Source organism: Schistocerca gregaria, chromosome 2, assembly GCF_023897955.1.
Source record: "Schistocerca gregaria isolate iqSchGreg1 chromosome 2, iqSchGreg1.2, whole genome shotgun sequence".
Classification (NCBI taxonomy): Eukaryota; Metazoa; Arthropoda; class Insecta; order Orthoptera; family Acrididae; genus Schistocerca; species Schistocerca gregaria.
Genome location: NC_064921.1, coordinates 529,006,912 through 529,027,199, shown reverse-complemented (window position 1 = coordinate 529,027,199; position 20,288 = coordinate 529,006,912). Strand labels below are relative to the sequence as shown.

General features: G+C 43.3%; 1 protein-coding gene across 1 annotated transcript in view; it reads right to left on the bottom strand.

Moving 5' to 3' along the window:
- Positions 1–20,288, bottom strand: part of LOC126335869 (G-protein coupled receptor GRL101-like) — a 697,223-nt gene that overhangs the window by 190,832 nt on the left and 486,103 nt on the right. The window contains exon 8 of the mRNA XM_049999341.1: positions 9,898–10,056. Within this exon, the coding sequence (XP_049855298.1) occupies positions 9,898–10,056 (159 nt within the window). The remainder of the gene's footprint in view (positions 1–9,897; positions 10,057–20,288) is intronic.

Here is a 20,288-nt window from a genome sequence, read left to right as displayed (position 1 = left end):
CATTGTGTTACTACTTGGGTATCGAATTTAAGCCCATTTGTACTCCAAAGCAGCTCCCAGTAAGTTGCTGCTCTGGGCAGGGTTGATACATCAAACAAAAGTCCTCTCTCAGTTCCTTGGTGTGGTGTGCGTACTGTAAGACCTTCAGTACACACACAATATTATTATTTGACTTGTCGCTCTAATGAAAGTAGGCGAGTGTCAGCAATATGTATCGTGGTCTTATCGTGGCGTCTTTATCTTCTGCCGTTAGGTCAGACGATAGAAATACCACTTGTACGCTTAGACTAGCAGATTGACGGTGACCAACTTTGAACAGAACTTAATTAATTTTCACACACATTTATTAAAATAATAACAAGCATAAAAAATACTTAACTTGGTTCTGGGTGCTATTTACAATTGAAAATCTGAAGTTCCTTCGGTATTGGTACGTTTATCTTACTCTCACATACACTCCTGGAAATTGAAATAAGAACACCGTGAATTCATTGTCCCAGGAAGGGGAAACTTTATTGACACATTCCTGGGGTCAGATACATCACATGATCACACTGACAGAACCACAGGCACATACACACAGGCAACAGAGCATGCACAATGTCGGCACTAGTACAGTGTATATCCACCTTTCGCAGCAATGCAGGCTCCTATTCTCCCATGGAGACGATCGTAGAGATGCTGGATGTAGTCCTGTGGAACGGCTTGCCATGCCATTTCCACCTGGCGCCTCAGTTGGACCAGCGTTCGTGCTGGACGTGCCGACCGCGTGAGACGACGCTTCATCCTGTCCCAAACATGCTCAATGGGGGACAGATCCGGAGATCTTGCTGGCCAGGGTAGTTGACTTACACCTTCTAGAGCACGTTGGGTGGCACGGGATACATGCGGACGTGCATTGTCCTGTTGGAACAGCAAGTTCCCTTGACGGTCTAGGAATGGTAGAACGATGGGTTCGATGACGGTTTGGATGTACCGTGCACTATTCAGTGTCCCCTCGACGATCACCAGAGGTGTACGGCCAGTGTAGGAGATCGCTCCCCACACCATGATTCCGGGTGTTGGCCCTGTGTGCCTCGGTCGTATGCAGTCCTGATTGTGGCGCTCACCTGCACGGCGCCAAACACGCATACGACCATCATTGGCACCAAGGCAGAAGCGACTCTCATCTCTGAAGACGACACGTCTCCATTCGTCCCTCCATTCACGCCTGTCGCGACACCACTGGAGGCGGGCTGCACGATGTTGGGGCGTGAGCGGAAGACGGCCTAACGGTGTGCGGGACCATAGCCCAGCTTCATGGAGACGGTTGCGAATGGTCCTCGCCGCTACCCCAGGAGCAACAGTGTCCCTAATTTGCTGGGAAGTGGCGGTGCGGTCCCCTACGGCACTGCTTAGGATCCTACGGTCTTGGCGTGCATCCGTGCGTCGCTGCGGTCCGGTCCCAGGTCGACGGTCACGTGCACCTTCCGTCGACCACTGGCGACAACATCGATGTTCTGTGGAGACCTCACGCCCCACGTGTTGAGCAATTCGGCGGTACGTCCACCCGGCCTACCGCATGCCCACTATACGCCCTCGCTCAAAGTCCGTCAACTGCACATACGGTTCACGTCCACGCTGTCGCGGCATGCTACCAGTGTTAAAGACTGCGATGGAGCTCCGTATGCCACGGCAAACTGGCTGACACTGACGGCGGCGGTGCAGAAATGCTGCGCAGCTAGCGCCATTCGACGGCCAACACCGCGGTTCCTGGTGTGTCCTCTGTGCCGTGCATGTGATCATTGCTTGTACAGCCGTCTCGCAGTGTCCGGAGCAAGTATGGTGGGTCTGACACACCGGTGTCAATGTGTTCTTTTTTCCATTTCCAGGAGTGTATATGACTGATGTGATAGAAGAAGAAACAGAAATCGATTTAGAAGAGATAGGCGATCCAGCATTAGATTCACAATGTAAGAGAGGATTTGGAGGATTTAAGATCAAATACGGCAGAAGGGATAGATAAAACTCAACCAAAATTTCTAAAATCATTGGCGGAAGTGGCAACAAAACGACTATTCACGTCCTTATGTAGAATGCATGAGTCCGGCGGCGTACCATCTGACTTTCGTCCACACAATTCCGAAGACTGTAAGAGCCGACAAGTGCGACAATTATCGCACAGGCAGCTTAACAGCTCATACATCTAAGTTACTAACATGAATAATATACGGAAGAATGGAAAAGAAAATTGAGACTGTGATAGATGATGATCAGTTCAGCTTTAGGGAAAGTAAAGGCACAAGAGAGACAATTCTGACGTTGCGGTTGATAATAGAGGCAGGACTAAAGAAAAACCGAAACACCTTCTTAGCATTTGTCGACTGGAAAAAGAGTACGACAACGTAAAATGGTGCGAGATATTCGAAATTCTGAGAAAAATAAGGGTGAGCAGTAGAGAGAGAAAGGGGTTATAAACAATATGTACAGTAGCAAAGAGGAAATAATAAGAGTGGAGGAGCAAGAACAAAGTACTCGGATTTAAAAGTGTATGAGACGGGGATGTAGTCTTTCGCCCCTACTGTTCAATCAGTACATCGAAGAAGCAGTGACAGAAAGAAAAGAAAGGGTCACCAGTGCGATTAAAATCAACGTGAAATGATATCAGTGATACTTTTTGCTGATGACATTGCTCTCCTGAATGAAAGTGCTGAGTAGTACTATGAAAGTTCTAGAATGAACTCCTTAAACAGAGCAGAATACACGAGATACGGAGCAGGCCTTAAACGGTGACTTGCAGACAGTGAAAAAAATCGAGTGAACGCATTGAATGGGAGAGTGACCGTAAACAGGGTGCTACAAGCGCAGATAGTCTGAATGCTAGAAAGGTGGAAGCAGCTACGCTACAAGAAGCAGTGCATCACGTTATTCATGGGCAGCTAAGTTCTACATGACTGCCACCACAACAATTCCTTAATCAGCCTACGCAGTAGGCAAAAAGGACTTACAGCAGAATAACGGCGCGTGTTGGAACTTTCAAAAGGAAATTTGACACTAGCCTTTCACACGCCCGTCATTTAAATGATTTAAGATGCTGCAAGGTTACATGTGCTGAAATGGATAAATTTTCGGTAGCCTGTTCCATGTTTGACAAATAAGTGGCATGAAGTTCCACTCTGGATCTAGTAACCTCCACCACTTCAGGTATTCGCCGATCGTGTCGTTCTAATTCCGGATATCTTCGCTGTGATCTGTGCCTGAAACTGTCTTGGTAGTTTCCCACCAACGTCTCATCTACCCCTCCAAGGTTCGTGGTACCTGGTTCATAACCTGCATAAGTTGTTCACTTAGTTTTTCATATGAGAGTTGTAAACGTTGGTATCCCCTTGCATTTCAGTCAAAATTCCCTCTTTCTGTGCTTCTCGATGCACCTCCATAAACACGTCACAATGTATGCATTTCATTTCTAATCTCCCTTGCACTGAATGTAAGTCGAAACACCCTCAGATGGCAGGCTCCAGAGGTCTTGTTTACCCTGTCGAAACTAAACCCCATGTACAACAACTACATTGCGTCGATCGCCCAATAATGAAAAATGAAAAAAGAATACGCCTTAAATCATACTATAAATGGAACAAAATAAAAGTGCACGATTTTTTAATAATCTACACAAGAACAAAGTAACTGTAGTATCGTCAAACAATAATCTCAAATCTTATACATCGACTTGGCCTAAGGGAGTAAGGTATTTTATACGTAATCTGGTCAACAGTCCTCGGTTTCTTTTTCGTTCCTCGAAGCTTTGCATTCTGTACTGCTGGTATCCGTGGCAATGCATCGAGAGCTCCTGTAAAAGGTTTAATATGTCCGACATGAAAAATCGAAGTCTTCATTGGCATTCGTAATTTCACATTGACAGACGATGTCATTTCCACTACTTAGTATGTTCCATGCTATGGGCTAAGGAATGTCTTTGTTTTGCCTTTAGGTGTATATGGATTCATTACCATTGCCCACTGGCCAACCCTGTATTGTGGTAACTACCGTATGTGTTGGCCTATCTGCTCTTGTCTTCTATGTCTTTCGTATTTGCGCGTTTGCTTGTTGCCAAATGTCTCATAATTTCTTAGTAAACTTTTTTCTGTTTCGACGCTGAATCCTAGCTCTGATTTAATCACTTCGAAAGGTGAAGGCTTTCTCCCACGTATTAACTTTTATGGCGAAAGACCGTAGCGAAATGGACTTTAGAATTGTACACAGCAGTTCTAAAATTTAAATACACATCCTAATAGTCATGATTTCTACTAGTGTAATAGCTCAACATCTTCGAAATCGTGCGGTGGACTCTCTCTGTTTTCTCATTGGCTTGCAGGTGGAAGGGGTTTGTCGACAGCTTGCAAATTCGGAGCGACGACACAACTGATTCATAAGATCGGACATGAAATTGGTACTTCGATTTGTAATGAACATTTCTGGAATGTCAAATGCCATCAACCAGTTAATTACTAATGCTTGAGCAACTGTACTCGCTTTTTGGTTAGGGATTGCAACCACTACACATAAGTGACAGACGGTCCCTTAGAGTCAATATTTATATATTTACTGCTGGTATTTTATTAAATGGACCTAAAGTATTCATCCCCAGCATTTCTAAAGCTTCAATCCTTTTGGCAGATGGTTTAATGGAATCGATCGGTGGTTAACACCCAAATCTCAAGACGTCATACGCTCATGTCGGTACCAAACATTGTTTGTGTATAGAGTATCAGCCAAAACCCCGATTTAGTGTGTGATGTGTATTGTCCTCCAGTGGAAGATGTGGAAACGGTAATTAAAAGTAACACCAGAACTACGGAGTGTTGAGAAACCGCATCAATGAGTGGTAAATGTGAAGATTCCTAGTAGGTGAGGTCGTTGTACTAAACGTTCCAAAGTTCGAAACTCACTGATGGTGATTTCTTTTTTAACAGTTTAAGCGTGAAACACATGGGAGAACATTTTTCTGACATGTAAAAGGACGTTTCCGAGCTTGTAGCACTGTTATTTTGGCAATCTGCTTTCGCTATTTCTGGCGTTACTTTTAATTACCATTTACACATGTACTACTAGACGACAGCACACAACATGAACTAAATTCGTGTTTTGGTTGATATCCTCTCGACACACGAAGTTTGGTATCAGTCTGAGAGTCTGGCAACTGGAGGTTTGGGTGTAAGATCAGCCCGTTGAGCACAAGATGTGCACATCCTGACATATGGACTGGCCACGTGCTCTTGACGAGACTCCATTCCAGAAAGCTTCAGGTACCACTACTCGCAATACACTCTTTGTAGTTCTGCACAGAAAGCTATAGTGTGTCACAAACTGAGGTTTCAGTTTCAATTATAGACATTTAGCATCAGCAGTTTGAGTATTTCACCATTCAGCAACGCTCCTGTCCAATGTTTTCTGTATTGCATTTTTTCTACTCAAACTGCCAGCGTTAGCATGCCCTATTCCTGACTTGTTTATTACCTCATAATCAAATTCAATCAAACGGTGCGCCCACATGGTTAATCTGCTGCAAGTGTCCTTGTATTCCAATAATCATTTAAGAGCAGCGTGATCTTACACTGCTTGAAAAAAGAAAGTACATAATGCCATAAATTACTGCTAAAGACTCCTTCTCAGTCGTGGAAACTTTTTTCTCTACTTTGTTCAACTGTCGGAATGCATACGCTTCAGGATGCTCTTTACCATTTATATTCTGCCCTAGGAAAGCACCAAGAGCTGTATTAGTTGAATCACAAAATGAATAAATTCTTTTCGAAAATCAGGGACTATTAAAATTGGGTTCGATATAAGTGCTCGCTTTGGGATGTAAACCACACTGACGTTCAGTACACTACTCAAGTTTTGCTACATTTTGAAATAAATGATTCAAAGGTCCAGCAGTTTCAACAAAATCCCTTACGAATCGATAATAATAATTACAGAGACTTATGAAACTCTGCAACTGTTTAATTATTTCAGTGACGAGAAGTTCTGAACTGCTGAGACCAATCATGGATCTGTTCTCACACATTTCTTGCTAATTTACTTGCCCAACATAATTTACTTCTCTTACTGCAAAACGGCATTTATCATTGCTGAGCGTTAGTCAACTCTTCCATGTCCGTTGAAAACCTGTAATATCATCGAGATACGACATACATTATTATAGTTTCGTTTGTCATACATTATTATACTTTCGTTTCCCTAAATACACCATCCAATAATCTCTGGAAGGTGACAGGTGCATTCTTGAGTCAAAATAACATTCGACGATATTGGAAGTGACCTCCCACAATGGAATAAGCTGTCTTTTGTCGATCCTATGGCACTACTTCTAGTTGATGATATACGCTCTTTAAATCGATTTGGGGGAAATAGTTGCACTGACCAAACTAGCCGCGCGTGATCAGCCGAGCGGTTTTTTTTAGAAATATTTGAAATTACGAATTACTTGCACACAAAAAATTTCTGTTATTAATTACGCAATCCTGTAATGTTTAACATCTTTGTTTCTGGATTCATTAATGAAATAATAATCTAAATGAATAATGTAACGAAAACTAGTAGGAATTCGTTTGTTAAGAAAAATTGTAAACCATTTGGAACGTTAATACTTCGGCAGAGCGTGAGAGTCGCAAGCGTGCCTCTGATGTGATCGGATCTATTTTTGTATAACAGGAGGGAACAATGCAATTTCGGCTTTGTTAATGTGAAAAATCAAAATGCTGTGTGATATACTAAAATGTGAGATATTCAGTGGAAAATATACTAACGTAAAATTCTACAACAACAATTTTCCCATTTATTTAGTTCAAATCAATCCAGAGGACCTGACGTCAGATTTTCAGCTTCAAGAATCAGACACCTAGACAAGAAGATCTGGAGCTTCTTGTAGTCTTGTAGTTCTTGTAGTCTTCGCTACCCTCAAATCTTCATAAAAGACTTTGCTTATTAATTACTTGAACTGGACATTGTTTAACGTGGACAATAGATGGAGGAGGAAAGGAGGGGAGATATGACACCTGCTTCGTACTTTTTTCGTTAGAACCGGCTCCTGTGTTAGCTATCACTGATCGGAAAGCACCGTACCAACACTGCCGTCCTCAGATAATAATTAAGTACGATGTATTTGCCTGTTCTGTTCAGACATCAAAGAACGTGACACCGAGATGCTGCCCATTATCCTTGAGAAAGTACTTTGCTTTCGCTTCAGAAGTGGGAGTATCTAATCGAATTGAATCGCCCCATCATCGTGCTTGGAGGGTAGAATCCGGTCAGCCAGTGAGACGCCCATCCATCCCATTACCAACCTCTTATTGCTTAGGTGCGTTCTGTACGCCAAGAAGGGGAAGTTTCTGCAGCATTCCCCCATTTTCTCATGAAGTAGTCAAATCTCTTGTCTACCATAATAGCAATAGCATTGACCCGTCCATTCCATACCGATTCTTTTTTTTAAGTAGACAATTTTCGAGGGAGATCTATGGATCTATGTTTCGTGATCAGTGATTCGTCATCCTTTCACCATGCGGGCCACTTGTCTTCCGGTCGCAATTCGGTGGTGATCCGCTCACAGTTGGCTGGATTTGGGGAAATGAAAGTATTATAATTTCTGCAGCACGATCGATATTCACACCAGCTCATTTTTTGCTTACTTTTCAACGCAACTTTTTAGTTACTTTGCTTGGTTATCTTTGATTTCACGAGCTGCATAGATGAGCAATCTTGTTGTGCTTTCCCCATTATGTTTTGCAAACAAATTGGCACTTCCCCATAGTCTTAGCACAGTTTTGTAATTTAATTTGTGTTTTAGAGAACATTGTTTTCTGTTTATTGTTATTGTGGTTTTTGTCGGTCACTAAAGCAAATAAATATCTGTTAATCTGTCTTGAGTTACACTGTGAAATCCTTTGCATTAACTTATAAGTTTTCCAGCGTTATGTTACCCACTAATTATAAACATAAGCTGGTGCACGCCTAACTTTGTTGATCTCACAGTGTAGGCATTATCGTTGTGGGCAGTGGTCAAACTCACTGGTGTGTTATAACAAAAATTCTGAGAAAACAACGAGCATTACATTCGCTCGCCTTGTATGATCAAAAATTTCTTTTATAATGAGCACTGCACTTACTCTCCTCGACTCTAATCCAGAATATGGACTAAGCTTTCACTCTTTTATCCAATATCTCTTAATTTTCTTATGGACAGCATGTATCCTTTCCATAGTTTTGCATACTTCCACATCCTTGCGTTCCTCGTCTGGCCATTCCAGCTTTGACATTTCCCACTTCCTGTCAGTCTCATTGCTTAGACTAGGTATTCCCTATTGTCTGCTTCATTTGCTGAATTTTTATTTCTCCTTTCGTTAATGGAATTAAATATCTTTTTACCTGCCTGATCCTCTATTATCCTCACTATTTCACCTGTCACAGCTACTCATTCATCCTTATTGTATCCCTTATCCCCGTTCCGGTCAAACTTTGTATACTGCTCCGTTTGAAAGTGTCAACGAACACTGGTTCTTTCAAATTATGAAGGCGTCAGGTCTAATTTCCTATCTTTTTGTAATATGTTCAGTTCAGATGCAAAGTTTATAAGCAATAAATTAAGGCCTCAGTAAAGATCCGATCCCGCTTCTAATTCATTCGGCATGTTTTAATTTACTGTAGATCATATTTCATTACACGCCACACCTTAAGAACATACGTTATCTATAAAACAGGACAGCACTCATCTTTATGATTAATTTCCCGTTTTGAGCTAATTGGGGCAAACGCTATATGTTTGTAAAGCCCCTACGAACTCTATCGTGAATAACGATTTCTGTGTTATTAGATAGCTGCCCTTCTTTCATCGATGCAAAAAGATACATTTTTGCACTTAATTGCGCACACGCGCAAATTTACATACAGGAAAACGTAATTTAACTTTTGTTAATATCGAAGTGCCACTTAAATAATGTGACAGTTAAGAGGCTTCCTTTACCAGGAAACAGATTAGCTGGCTATTTTTAAAATAGTTCTTTTAGGTGTGGGAGTGTGAGCATGTACGTAAAAAACAGTGTTCCATTTGAGTCCATACATGCATCAAAGCACTGCACTGAACAGGTTTGTTGCGCAGAGGCAGTTGAAGTTAGTGAAACTAAACTTCTAATTGTTACTTATAGGTCCCTTAACTATGACTTCAGATCATTTATCTTCAAGCTCGAGAGAGTTCTTGGTTCACCTTTATACGAAATACCAAAAGATAGTTGTATATGGTGACTGCAGTGTTAATTTGGTGTGTAAATTTTTCAAAATGACAGTCACAATCCCATTATTTATTTTGCCGCCAACCGATTTCAACCCACCATGTGGTCACCTTCAGGGCAATTTAGACCATTTGGTCGCTTGCTGGATAGTTACCAACCGTGCACAGGCAGGGTGCATTGTAATCCATAAAAAATCCTTCGTTGTTTCGGAATAAGTGCACGAATGGCTGCACGTCGTAATATAGCTAGCCGAACACAACCGTTTCTAGTCGAGGTAATAATTGTTCGTGATTAGTTGGAAGAACACTTTGAAAAATAAGAGCAAATGACTGGGCTACCCATCGAACATTTATAGTATATAATCGAGAGGTCATTTCGTGTACAAAATCCTACACTGGCTACAGTTTCGCAACTACGGATGGCTCAGAATTTCGTAAGGCACTTCCAGCGACTTGTTGAGTCCATGCCACGTCGAGCTGCTGCAGAAGGAGGTCCGACACGATATTGGGAAGTATCCCATGATTTTTTTCAGCTCAGTGTAAAATGCTACCGCGACAGATCCTCTAGCGAGCGTGCGGGCGCGTCTGCTGCGTACATGCAGTGTTCGTGTAGGTAGACAGGTGTAGAGGGTACATACCGTGCCTCTGGAGGTAGCTGTGCTGGCAGCCCGCCTCGTCGGCGCACCCCTGGCCGCGTTCGGTCGGCGCGCAGTCGCAGTACGAGTCACACAGGTTGGCGCGACGGATGCAGCGACCGTTCGGACAGCGGAACATGTCGGCGCCGTCGCAGGCTGTACCTGCAACCATCGCCACGACCGTCTCACCACACCGTCTCCTCTTCATTTAACGACGATGTCGACAACGTCGGCTCAGATAATTAGCCATTACGATAATATGACTTAGGCGCTGAGTGAATGGAGAATTACGAACACCATTCCAGTGTGGCTGTAAGACGCCAGTAGCGAATAAAGACATTAATATAATAAGCCACTTAAAGATTAGAAAAGCTGACCTTCCATTGTACGAACTGGAAGTCAATACCCTATTTCATTGTGGTTTCTAGTTTTACTATCAGTTCATCACCTTGTGCCAGGTGCCCCTAACATTCTATAATCAGAACGAAAACTAACTTAACAGGAGTGCACATATTTAACACTCACAGTGCATTATTTGTTTAACGTTGACTGTCATCACTGTTGTGTCCTCAGGCTTAACATCAACTATTGTCCGTAAAACAGAACTTCAGTTGTTTCCAAAAACTGTGTACAGTCTAGAAATAAAATGTACTGACAAAAACAGTAACTGCCAAATATTTTAAACAGAATGACCATTAAAAAAATGCGATGAAACGTCAGTTTATCCACAGGTATAAAAAAGGCAGTTAATTTGGGACATCTCCATTAGAAAATGGCTAACACAGTGCATGGCACATGGTGCACGGCACACGGGGCAGGTCCGTTGCAGGTTGCTATCTAACATTTTCCAGGGTCAAAAAAGTTTGATTTTTCTTTGTCACACAATTACTGAACGAATTTAAAAAGTTAAACTGCTATCACAATCTAGTCGTCAGGATCTATAATGTAATGTCAAAACGTGCAACACGGTAACTTTTATTTGTCTTTAGGTAAAGTAACTCGTAGTACACAAATTACTCAAACTATAATCATCCTGTATTTGATAATGAGAGCACTAGCGACTTCGAACAGACTTCATATATAATTTCAAACCATTACGAAACTCTGTTGCGCTGAAAACCACACAAAATAATGAAAAAATGTATCGCTAAATGCACTCTTGCTTCCATGCGCTAAGACTGCTGCACCTTGCATGACATTTCAATTCGTTACCTCTTCACTGTTAATTCTATTCACAAAACTTTTTGCAGACAGTATCCACATATGTTACTGAATGTATCAATAAAATTGTGTTACTGTTCGGCATATAGTTCGCGAGACATGATGTTCTGTCCATGGAAGTTGTGATCTTCAAGGAATTTGTGATGGAGCTTTAATGAAATGAGCTTTACCGTTTTTTTGTTTTCTTTTCTAATAGCTACAATATCGTTCTGAAACGAGAAGGCACCCTTCATAAGACGTTCATAAGCAGCTTTTATTCTATCCGAGGAACACTTGTTGTCAGTTTTTATGCGTCCTCAGCACTGGGTGCCGAGCTATATTCCCACACTTTTCGTGTAGAATTCATAATCAGAGATATGGTATACAGTCTATACGGTGGGGGTCTACCCAGCGTGAAAATCGACTTATCTCTAAAACCTAGTTCATTGCAGCTGTGAAGTCCACGATTCCTCATTCTATCAACATCTGGAGTAGGTGTCGTAAAATCTGCAATAAACGGGCCAGTCTCTGCACTGCGTACATAAAATCATCCGACGTACTGCGTGCCTTTGACACCTCCGACATACAGTTCGCTGAGGAACTGCATATCTTAAAGTTGGTGATGGCTCACCGAAGAATTACTTTGCAATTTTTTAAAAAATATGCACTCAGACTAAAACAAGAAGACACAGTCCACGAAGGAATTATCGTAATGGGTGGAAACCGGAAGATGGGATGTACAAGTACAGACGAACAAATCATTCCAGTTTCAGAGAAACTAGATGATTTATTCAAGAGAGAGAGCTTCACAAATTGACCAAATCAGTAATGCGTTGCTCTACCTCAGGCCCTTAGGCGAGCAGTTATTCGACTCGGCATTCATTCATAGATTTGGTGGAAACCTTGCTGAGGGGTACCGTGCCACATTCTGCCCACTTGGCCTTGCTCGTAACTTTAACCTTTTGCAAGCAATAAGTAGAAACTCTCGTCGCGTGCGGGAGGGTATTGTCTTGCTGAAATGTAAGCCCAGGCAGGTTTGTCATGAATGGCAACAAAAAGGGGTGTGGAATACCGTCGACGAATTTTCTTTCATATGAAATGGCACGTCGCACCATCATTCTTGGTTCTCAGGCCATATGGCGAGCGAAAGTGAGGTTGGTATGCCCCTGCTGCTCCAGATACGTCTTCGCTGGTCGTTGGGTCTCATTTTGAAGCGGGTCACAGCACTGACGACAGTTCTAACCCAGTCACTGAGATTCCAGCCTGGCGACGTGTCTGGAGGCGCCCCGTATAGCTGACTGTCGCCACCCAAACTGCCCGACATCCGGGAGTTTGTACTGCTTGTTTCCGTCCTTGCCAAAGCCTACTCTGGCCAGCAAGGTCGCCAGACACCTCCCCAATTCAGAACGTTTGGAGCAACAAAGCCAGGGACCTCAACCAAACTCTCGATTTTTTCGATCTAACGTGCCAGTTGCACAGAACTTGGCAAGATACCCCTCAGGAGGACATCGAACAATTCTGTCATTCAGTGTAAAGCCGAATAACTGTCTGCATAAAGGCTAGATGTGCACAAACGCGTTACTAACTTTCTCAATTCTAGAAGCTCTTTCTCGTGAATAAATCATCCAGTTTTTCTGAAATAGTAATCATTTGTTTGTCTGTACATGAATATCAGATTTACCGATTTCCACCCCATTCGGACAATTCCTTCATGGAAAGTCGTCTTTTCTTTTATTTTCCTTTTCTTTAGTCTTAAATTGTATTATTACCATATCGACTTACTAGCTCAGAATCAAATGATTTTAATCTGTTACTTGCGAACTAACGTGTGACTCTGTAACGTAAACAGGTCACTTGATGACGAGCTGGTAACTTGAAACTAGTAATTACAAGATTTTTCTAGCCTGAAGCTGAAATATTCAACAAAAGACCTCTATTAGGTGGTCCCTGTCTCTCCCTAAGACAGTACGTATAGTCTGTTTAAAATTTTCTTACAGATATGTGGTTATACGTCCTCACAGAGACAGCCCCTAAGAAACTGCCATAGGCTTTGTTGCTTGTTCACCAGTAGGTCTGTGCCGGATGCATCGGAATGGGAAGACTTCTGGTTCACATAAAAGCAATCGACAGGAAGCAGATCATCCGTGTTAAGAAGTTCAGAAGAGCCACTGGAGTGACTGGTTAGAATCCTTACCGTATTCCTGTAACGGTTGAAACATTACCAATAAGCACTCCCGCGTGGAGACGTTGTACACCGTTGTATCTCATCATTGAACATCACAGTCTTCAACCATTCCACATCCAGTGCTGGGTACGAGCCCCCTTCATGACTTTTGTGTGCCGCATTGCGTTCAGGTAGATGGATGCATTTTTCTCCTGTATGCTTGTATCATATTCCTTCCTTGTACTAGGTTACCGCCGCGGTCTTTCCTTATCCTTCGGTTTCTACAAATACTTTATCCCTTCTATCATACACTCGAAAGCTTTCATGTCCACCCGACCTCAGTTTAATTTTTACTATAGTCATCCTCTACAATCACTAATCTGAATCAATTCCGTTCATTCGTCTAGCCCATTAATTACCAACATAGATCTACAGTTGGTAGCTACATGAGCTTCTGATTTTGAAATTATTCTCGCTGCTATAAATCAAAACTGGTAATACACACTGTTTATAAATCTTCCGTTTCACAGACAGTTATTTTTAGTTTTGAAAACATCATGGAGGGAGAATCAGTAAGATAGTTGTATGTGAAAATGAGCGTAAATGTGGAAACGCGCAGAACGTAAAGAAATTGCAAGAGTGTTTTATAGAAACACTTGTGAGTTGATAGGGTAAATAAGATAATAAAAAATTACCTTCAATAGATAAATTACATAAGATACGATTAAACTACTTTCCTTAGTATGAAAAACTGACGCGAATCATCCACCTTCTAGATATTCCATGAGGCGAATGCTATGAGAGGAAAACAGTGAGCAGGAAAATAGATTGAATGAGGTGAGGAGTGTTGATGAGGTAGAGAAAGACTATATGCTTCAAAACTAGCAATTCTCATTTCTCGCGTATATTTTATTCTGTATTTACGCTTTGGAAAGGTGAAAGAGGCCTCCCCATGAGTTACCACGGCTTTATAATCTTGGCAGTTGACTCACATAGAGATGAACTCAGAGATTTCGATGCTCTAAACGCATTAGAGACACGATACAAAGTAAGGAAAGCCGACTTCACCCACCTGAACAGAATTTTCCAATGCCCGGACCCGGCGGAAGTAGATGACAAACACTATACAATAGCTCAATAACTCGTGACTTCTATACAAGAGGTACATTAACAGCCATAAGTCAATTGGGCTGGAATTCGCAAGTACTATGGAACGAGTATCTCCAGAGTCTTAGAACAGAAGTCAGAAGAAGAAGACTGTACCAGAAAGGCAAGGCTGTGGGAGAAAGAGGGCGCCGTATGGACAGATACAGAGAACTTGCCGCAATTTTATAGGCGGCCTGCGGCAGACAAGAACAAAGAGCTGAAATCGATTCGTGGCACAGAACCTACATCTTGACCCATCGGTTACGCCGTATAAAATCGTCTGCCGAAAGATAAAATCTCCGGCACTGATAGTAACTCTAAAGTTGGCAGACAGCAGCGTGACAGAAATATGGCGGTAATCTGCACGACTACTGCTGGAGTGTCTCTTTCCAGATGATTCGACAGAAGACGAATTTGATGAACACAGAACGAAAGTGGGGAAATATACATCAGAAATGACAATTTTTCCCATTTTCGAGAGAAGAGGTGAGGGAATAATTCCTGAAAGAGACAAGGTATACCGGCTGACGTTCTACTGACTATTCACATGTACGTAAGTTCACGTTTTTACAACTGTACACAGCGTATATGATGCAGCAATGGCACTAAGTTTATGAAAGAACAGAAATCTGATTATTCTCAAGAAACGTGAAGACATGACTTCTCTCGCTCAAAATTCCTACAGATCGATGAGCCTTCTGGTTGCTTTAGGTACAATGGTTGAGAATCAGCAATACTGTAAACATCAGGAGAATAAATCTTCTTCGTGGAATAAATCTCCCACCCTATGAATTCAGAAGTGAGAAGTCATCAGAAGACTCCGTAAAGAGGCGTAAGACATACTCCTTTAAATATGTTGTAGCCATAATGTGAACATTGCCGGAGCTTTCGATCACTTATGGTAGCTAGCACTTCTTGCTTCTTGACCTCCTGAGGGGCTTCGACTGCCCAGCAGCTTTCTACAACTATTTTAAGAACTATTGTCAAAACAGAGCAGCAACCACGTCGTGCCATAGAAAGACCCTCGCAGAAGAGTTATCTACAGGCTGCCCACAGGGATCCTGTAACTGAACCTGTATTATGGAAGCTGCAGGATAACGAAGAGGTCAAAGGGATAGGGGCAAATACTGACAACCTGACGGTCCCTGTCAAAAGAAGCTCCAGTGAACTGGAAGAGGGATGTGGCAAGTTCCTTCAACAACTACATTGTTAAATTGTCTGGTGCGCTTGATAAACACGGTATATGTTGTTAAATGTGACACTCTCGTGAGATATGATCATGTGATAATGTGGCAGTTCCAGAAGGAGAAAATTCGCCACCAGATGCCAAGGTGTTCTCTTGGACGAGCAACAAAATTACCATATTGGAAAAATAAACAAGAGATGCAGGTACAATGATAACAAAATTATTAATCTAGTCAGTTATGATTATAAACTGTCAATGCAGACAATGAGGACGTATCATAATGCCACCCTAACTGTCATAAAAGCGTTAGGAGATGTTGTGCGGTTGCTTGGGTGCACAAATTCAAATGGTTCAAATCGCTTTGAGCACTATGGGACTTAACGTCTGAGGTCATCAGTCCCCTAGAACTTAGAACTACTTAAACCTAACTAACCTAAGGACATGACACACATCCATGCCCGAGGCAGGATTCGACCCTGCGACCGTAGCGGTCGAGCGGTTCCAGACTGTAGCGCCTAGAACCGCTCGGCCATCCCGGCCGGCTTTGGGTGCACAGGCTTCTACTCACAACAGCAGCACGGATAGTTACGAGGGTGAGCACGGAATACTACTTCGGTTGACAGGCGGCTTTAATAATGTGTCAGTTGACACGCTGCATATAATACTTGGAAAATGTCCACTTAATCTTCATACACTGAAAAAATCGGTCATCTATTGACTGAAGAAAGAACATCATGAAGTCCTGCATATAATAAAAATACGAGCCATAAAGCAGTAAATTAACAATCAAAAACGGAAGGATGATGCCCAGACAGGCGATGCACCTGTGGTTTTCTCCCAGATATAGAATTGAGACTGGGGATGAGGCATCTGATTCCGTCAAGAGACGTGACACACTTCTTGACGCGTCAAGAGTCTTATGTAACCTGCTGGCATTCAACTGGTCGAAGACAGGCCTGCAAATGTGCCAGTGGTAAAGAAGGAACGCCAGAACATACCATTTCTTTTACTTATTTGACCACCAGTAGTACCCAATCTACCATCTAAATAACGTTTCTAAACTGTACGTTGCCGGCCGTGGTGGCCGAGCGGTTCTAGGCACTACAGTCTGGAACCGCGAGACCGCTACCGTCGCAGGTTCGAATCCTACCTCGTGCATGGATGTGTGTGCTGTACTTAGGTTGGTTAGGTTTAAATAGTTCTAAGTCCTAGGGGGCTGATGACCTAAGAAGTTAAGTCTCATAGTGCTCAGAGCCATTTGAACCATTTTTGAAACTGTACGTTGAATTGTATGCAAAGAACACATAAATTCATATTTACTGATTTAAGACCTGAAGCTGTCACAATTTTGCCCACTACAAATGGACAACATTTCACACCAGTACAGAAATTCCATGAAAAGAATGACATGATAAACGCAAACCATTAAGAGCTACAGACTCTCCCCAAGACTTTAAAGGAAATTTACCGTCACTTTATGAAGACGAATCTCTGTAGCAAACGAAAGAGAAATGATCTGATAGAAGGACGTGGTATTTCTCGTACATAACAATTTCTTCAAAAATCTAACCTTTCACGGTGAAATTTGGGACACGAAAACAGGATGTGTGTTACGTGAGTTTCCTATTCAGAACCAAGGTCACATGTAAGGGAACTGTAAATGTTCATACGCTAAGATGGAGAGGAAAAGAGACGTGAGTGAACCAGAGTCGAACGATGGTGGAAATCGTTGACCGGTCGAAATGGGCCTTCGGAAACCACGGTAGGAAATCGATTCTGTAATACCGTGTAGTAACCACCTCCATTTGTTGGGACACGTTCCACAATACTTTCCATTAGGTTTTCCGTGGCTCTTGCCATCACGTAGGTAGCCAGTATACGAAAATGTCATATCATGGACAATGCCACATGGGCACCTAGGTTCATTAATACGTCAACTTCCTCACTATAGCGGATGCCAGCGTGGGACTCCACCCACTGCAAATAAATGGTCTGCCCCCTCCTTCTGTGATTATCTCCAGGGCATACTATCTGGGGTTGTCCGTTGTACGACGATGTTATTGCCGATACTGATCAACAGCAATTGAATCAGCACAGAACGCTCGACTGCGTGGCGAAGCAGGATGTCAGGTCTAGGACAATATTTTTCTAAAAAGAAAACGCGTTGTGCGGTATCTTCGCAACGAACCCCGTCTGTTTCGCTACAGGAGGCTGTGACGCAGAAGACTGAGAGCAACGCATGGAAGACATCTGAGATCAATAGCTGCAGCAGACGAAATGCTAGCTACGCACGCTAGACGATCACAAAAGCAAGACAGATTGGAAGCGCATCCGTGTGCCGTGCCTCTCCATCCACAGAACTGGAACACCAGCAACAGCGAATCTCGATCGGAACAGTGGAGTCATCCTCTGGAACGAGAAGCTGACACACAAGGTAAGAGGCACATGCAACCACACCGCCCTCCAAAGTGCCCAGGAATGGGCAGGGAGTACATATAGTCTGGGGAGTGATGGAGTGCATTACGGAATACGGCAGATTAGAATTGATATCATTACAATTTATAATCTGTTTTAATATTTTATAATGCATACTAGTGACAAAAAGGAGGGAATGACGTTTAGGGCAATAATACAGTCAGGTATATTTAGATGTGGAAGTAGGAGTAGTTTTATTAAAAGGAGAAATAGTTATCTCATGGGATAGAAGTATCGATAGCTGGCGATGTATAGGAAAAAATTTTATTGATAATTTATCAAATGGTTCAAGTGGCTCTGAGCGCTATGGGACTTAACTGCTGAGGTCATCAGTCCCCTAGAACTTAGAACTACTTAAACCTAACTAACCTAAGGACATCACACACATCCATGCCCGGGGCAGGATTCGAACCTGCGACCGTAGCAGTCCCGCGGTTCCGGACTACAGCGCCTAGAACCGCACGGCCACCGCGGCCGGCGATAATTTATCGAAAAATGAACACAGCCTTTGCTTAAGTTATAGACAACTGGCTACAGTGTAACAAATGGATACATAAAGAAATAAATATTTCGCTAACGAATAATTTTTAACCTGTATTTGAATGCTAGACTCTGTGACACCATCGCTAGAAGGTGTCATGTGTTCAAGTCCTATTCCTGTATAGATGCGAATTTTATATATTTTGTTGGTGGGAGTTCGTGTAGACAAGGAAGAAAAATTAACCGAAATGAACATAGAGTCGGACTTTTGATACGTGTTCAGGGTTTGAGTCCCACCACTTCACCAGACAATTTCGAAATCGAGCACACCACGCTGCCAAGTGAAAGGTATATAGCGGAAACAACTCTCTAGGATGCGGTCATACAATTTCTTTATGATATAACCCCTTCCAGGAATACTAGTTCAGCGAGACTTTGAAAATCGGGAGAGAAGCACTAATTTAAAACCTTGACAAATGGTCGCGAGTTGGGCTTTGATAGCTCAATCGGTAAGAGATGGGATTCATAAGCTCTCTTGCCCGAAGGTTATCTCATCTAGCCGTGTAATTGAATCCACTCTGCTTCTGCAATCGCATCGACATTTAACTGAATGGTAAGGCAGAAGGCCACCTAATTTTCTATATACACTCCTAGAAATTGAAATAAGAGCACTGTGAATTCATTGTCCCAGGAAGGGGAAACTTTATTGACACATTCCTGGGGTCAGATACATCACATGATCACACTGACAGAACCACAGCCACATAGACACAGGCAACAGAGCATGCACAATGTCGGCACTAGTACAGTGTATATCCACCTTTCGCAGCAATGCAGGCTGCTATTCTCCCATGGAGAAGATCGTAGAGATGCTGGATGTAGTCCTGTGGAACGGCTTGCCATGCCATTTCCACCTGGCGCCTCAGTTGGACCAGCGTTCGTGCTGGACGTGCCGACCGCGTGAGACGACGTTTCATCCAGTCCCATACATGCTCAATGGAGGACAGATCCGGAGATCTTGCTGGCCAGGGTAGTTGACTTACACCTTCTAGAGCACGTTGGGTGGCACGGGATACATGCGAACGTGCATTGTCCTGTTGGAACAGCAAGTTCCCTTGCCGGTCTAGGAATGGTAGAACGATGGGCTCGATGACGGTTTGGATGTACCGTGCACTATTTAGTGTCCCCTCGACGATCACCAGAGGTGTACGGCCAGTGTAGGAGATCGCTCCCCACACCATGATGCCAGGTGTTGGCCCTGTGTGCCTCGGTCGTATGCAGTCTTGATTGTGGCGCCCATCTGCACGGCGCCAAACACGCATACGACCATCATTGGCAGCAAGGCAGAAGCGACTCTCATCGCTGAAGACGACACGTCTCCATTCGTCCCTCCATTCACGCCTGTCGCGACACCACTGGAGGCGGGCTGCACGATGTTGGGGCGTGAGCGGAAGACGGCCTAACGGTGTGCGGGACCGTAGCCCAGCTTCATGGAGACGGTTGCGATTGGTCCTCGCCGATACCCCAGGAGCAACAGTGTCCCTACGGCACTGCGTAGGATCCTACGGTCTTGGCGTGCATCCGTGCGTCGCTGCGGTCCGGTCCCAGGTCGACGGGCACGTGCACCTTCCGCCGACCACTGGCGACAACATCGATGTACTGTGGAGACCTCACGCCCCACGTGTTGAGCGATTCGGCGGTACGTCCACCCGGCCTCCCGCATGCCCACTATACGCCCTCGCT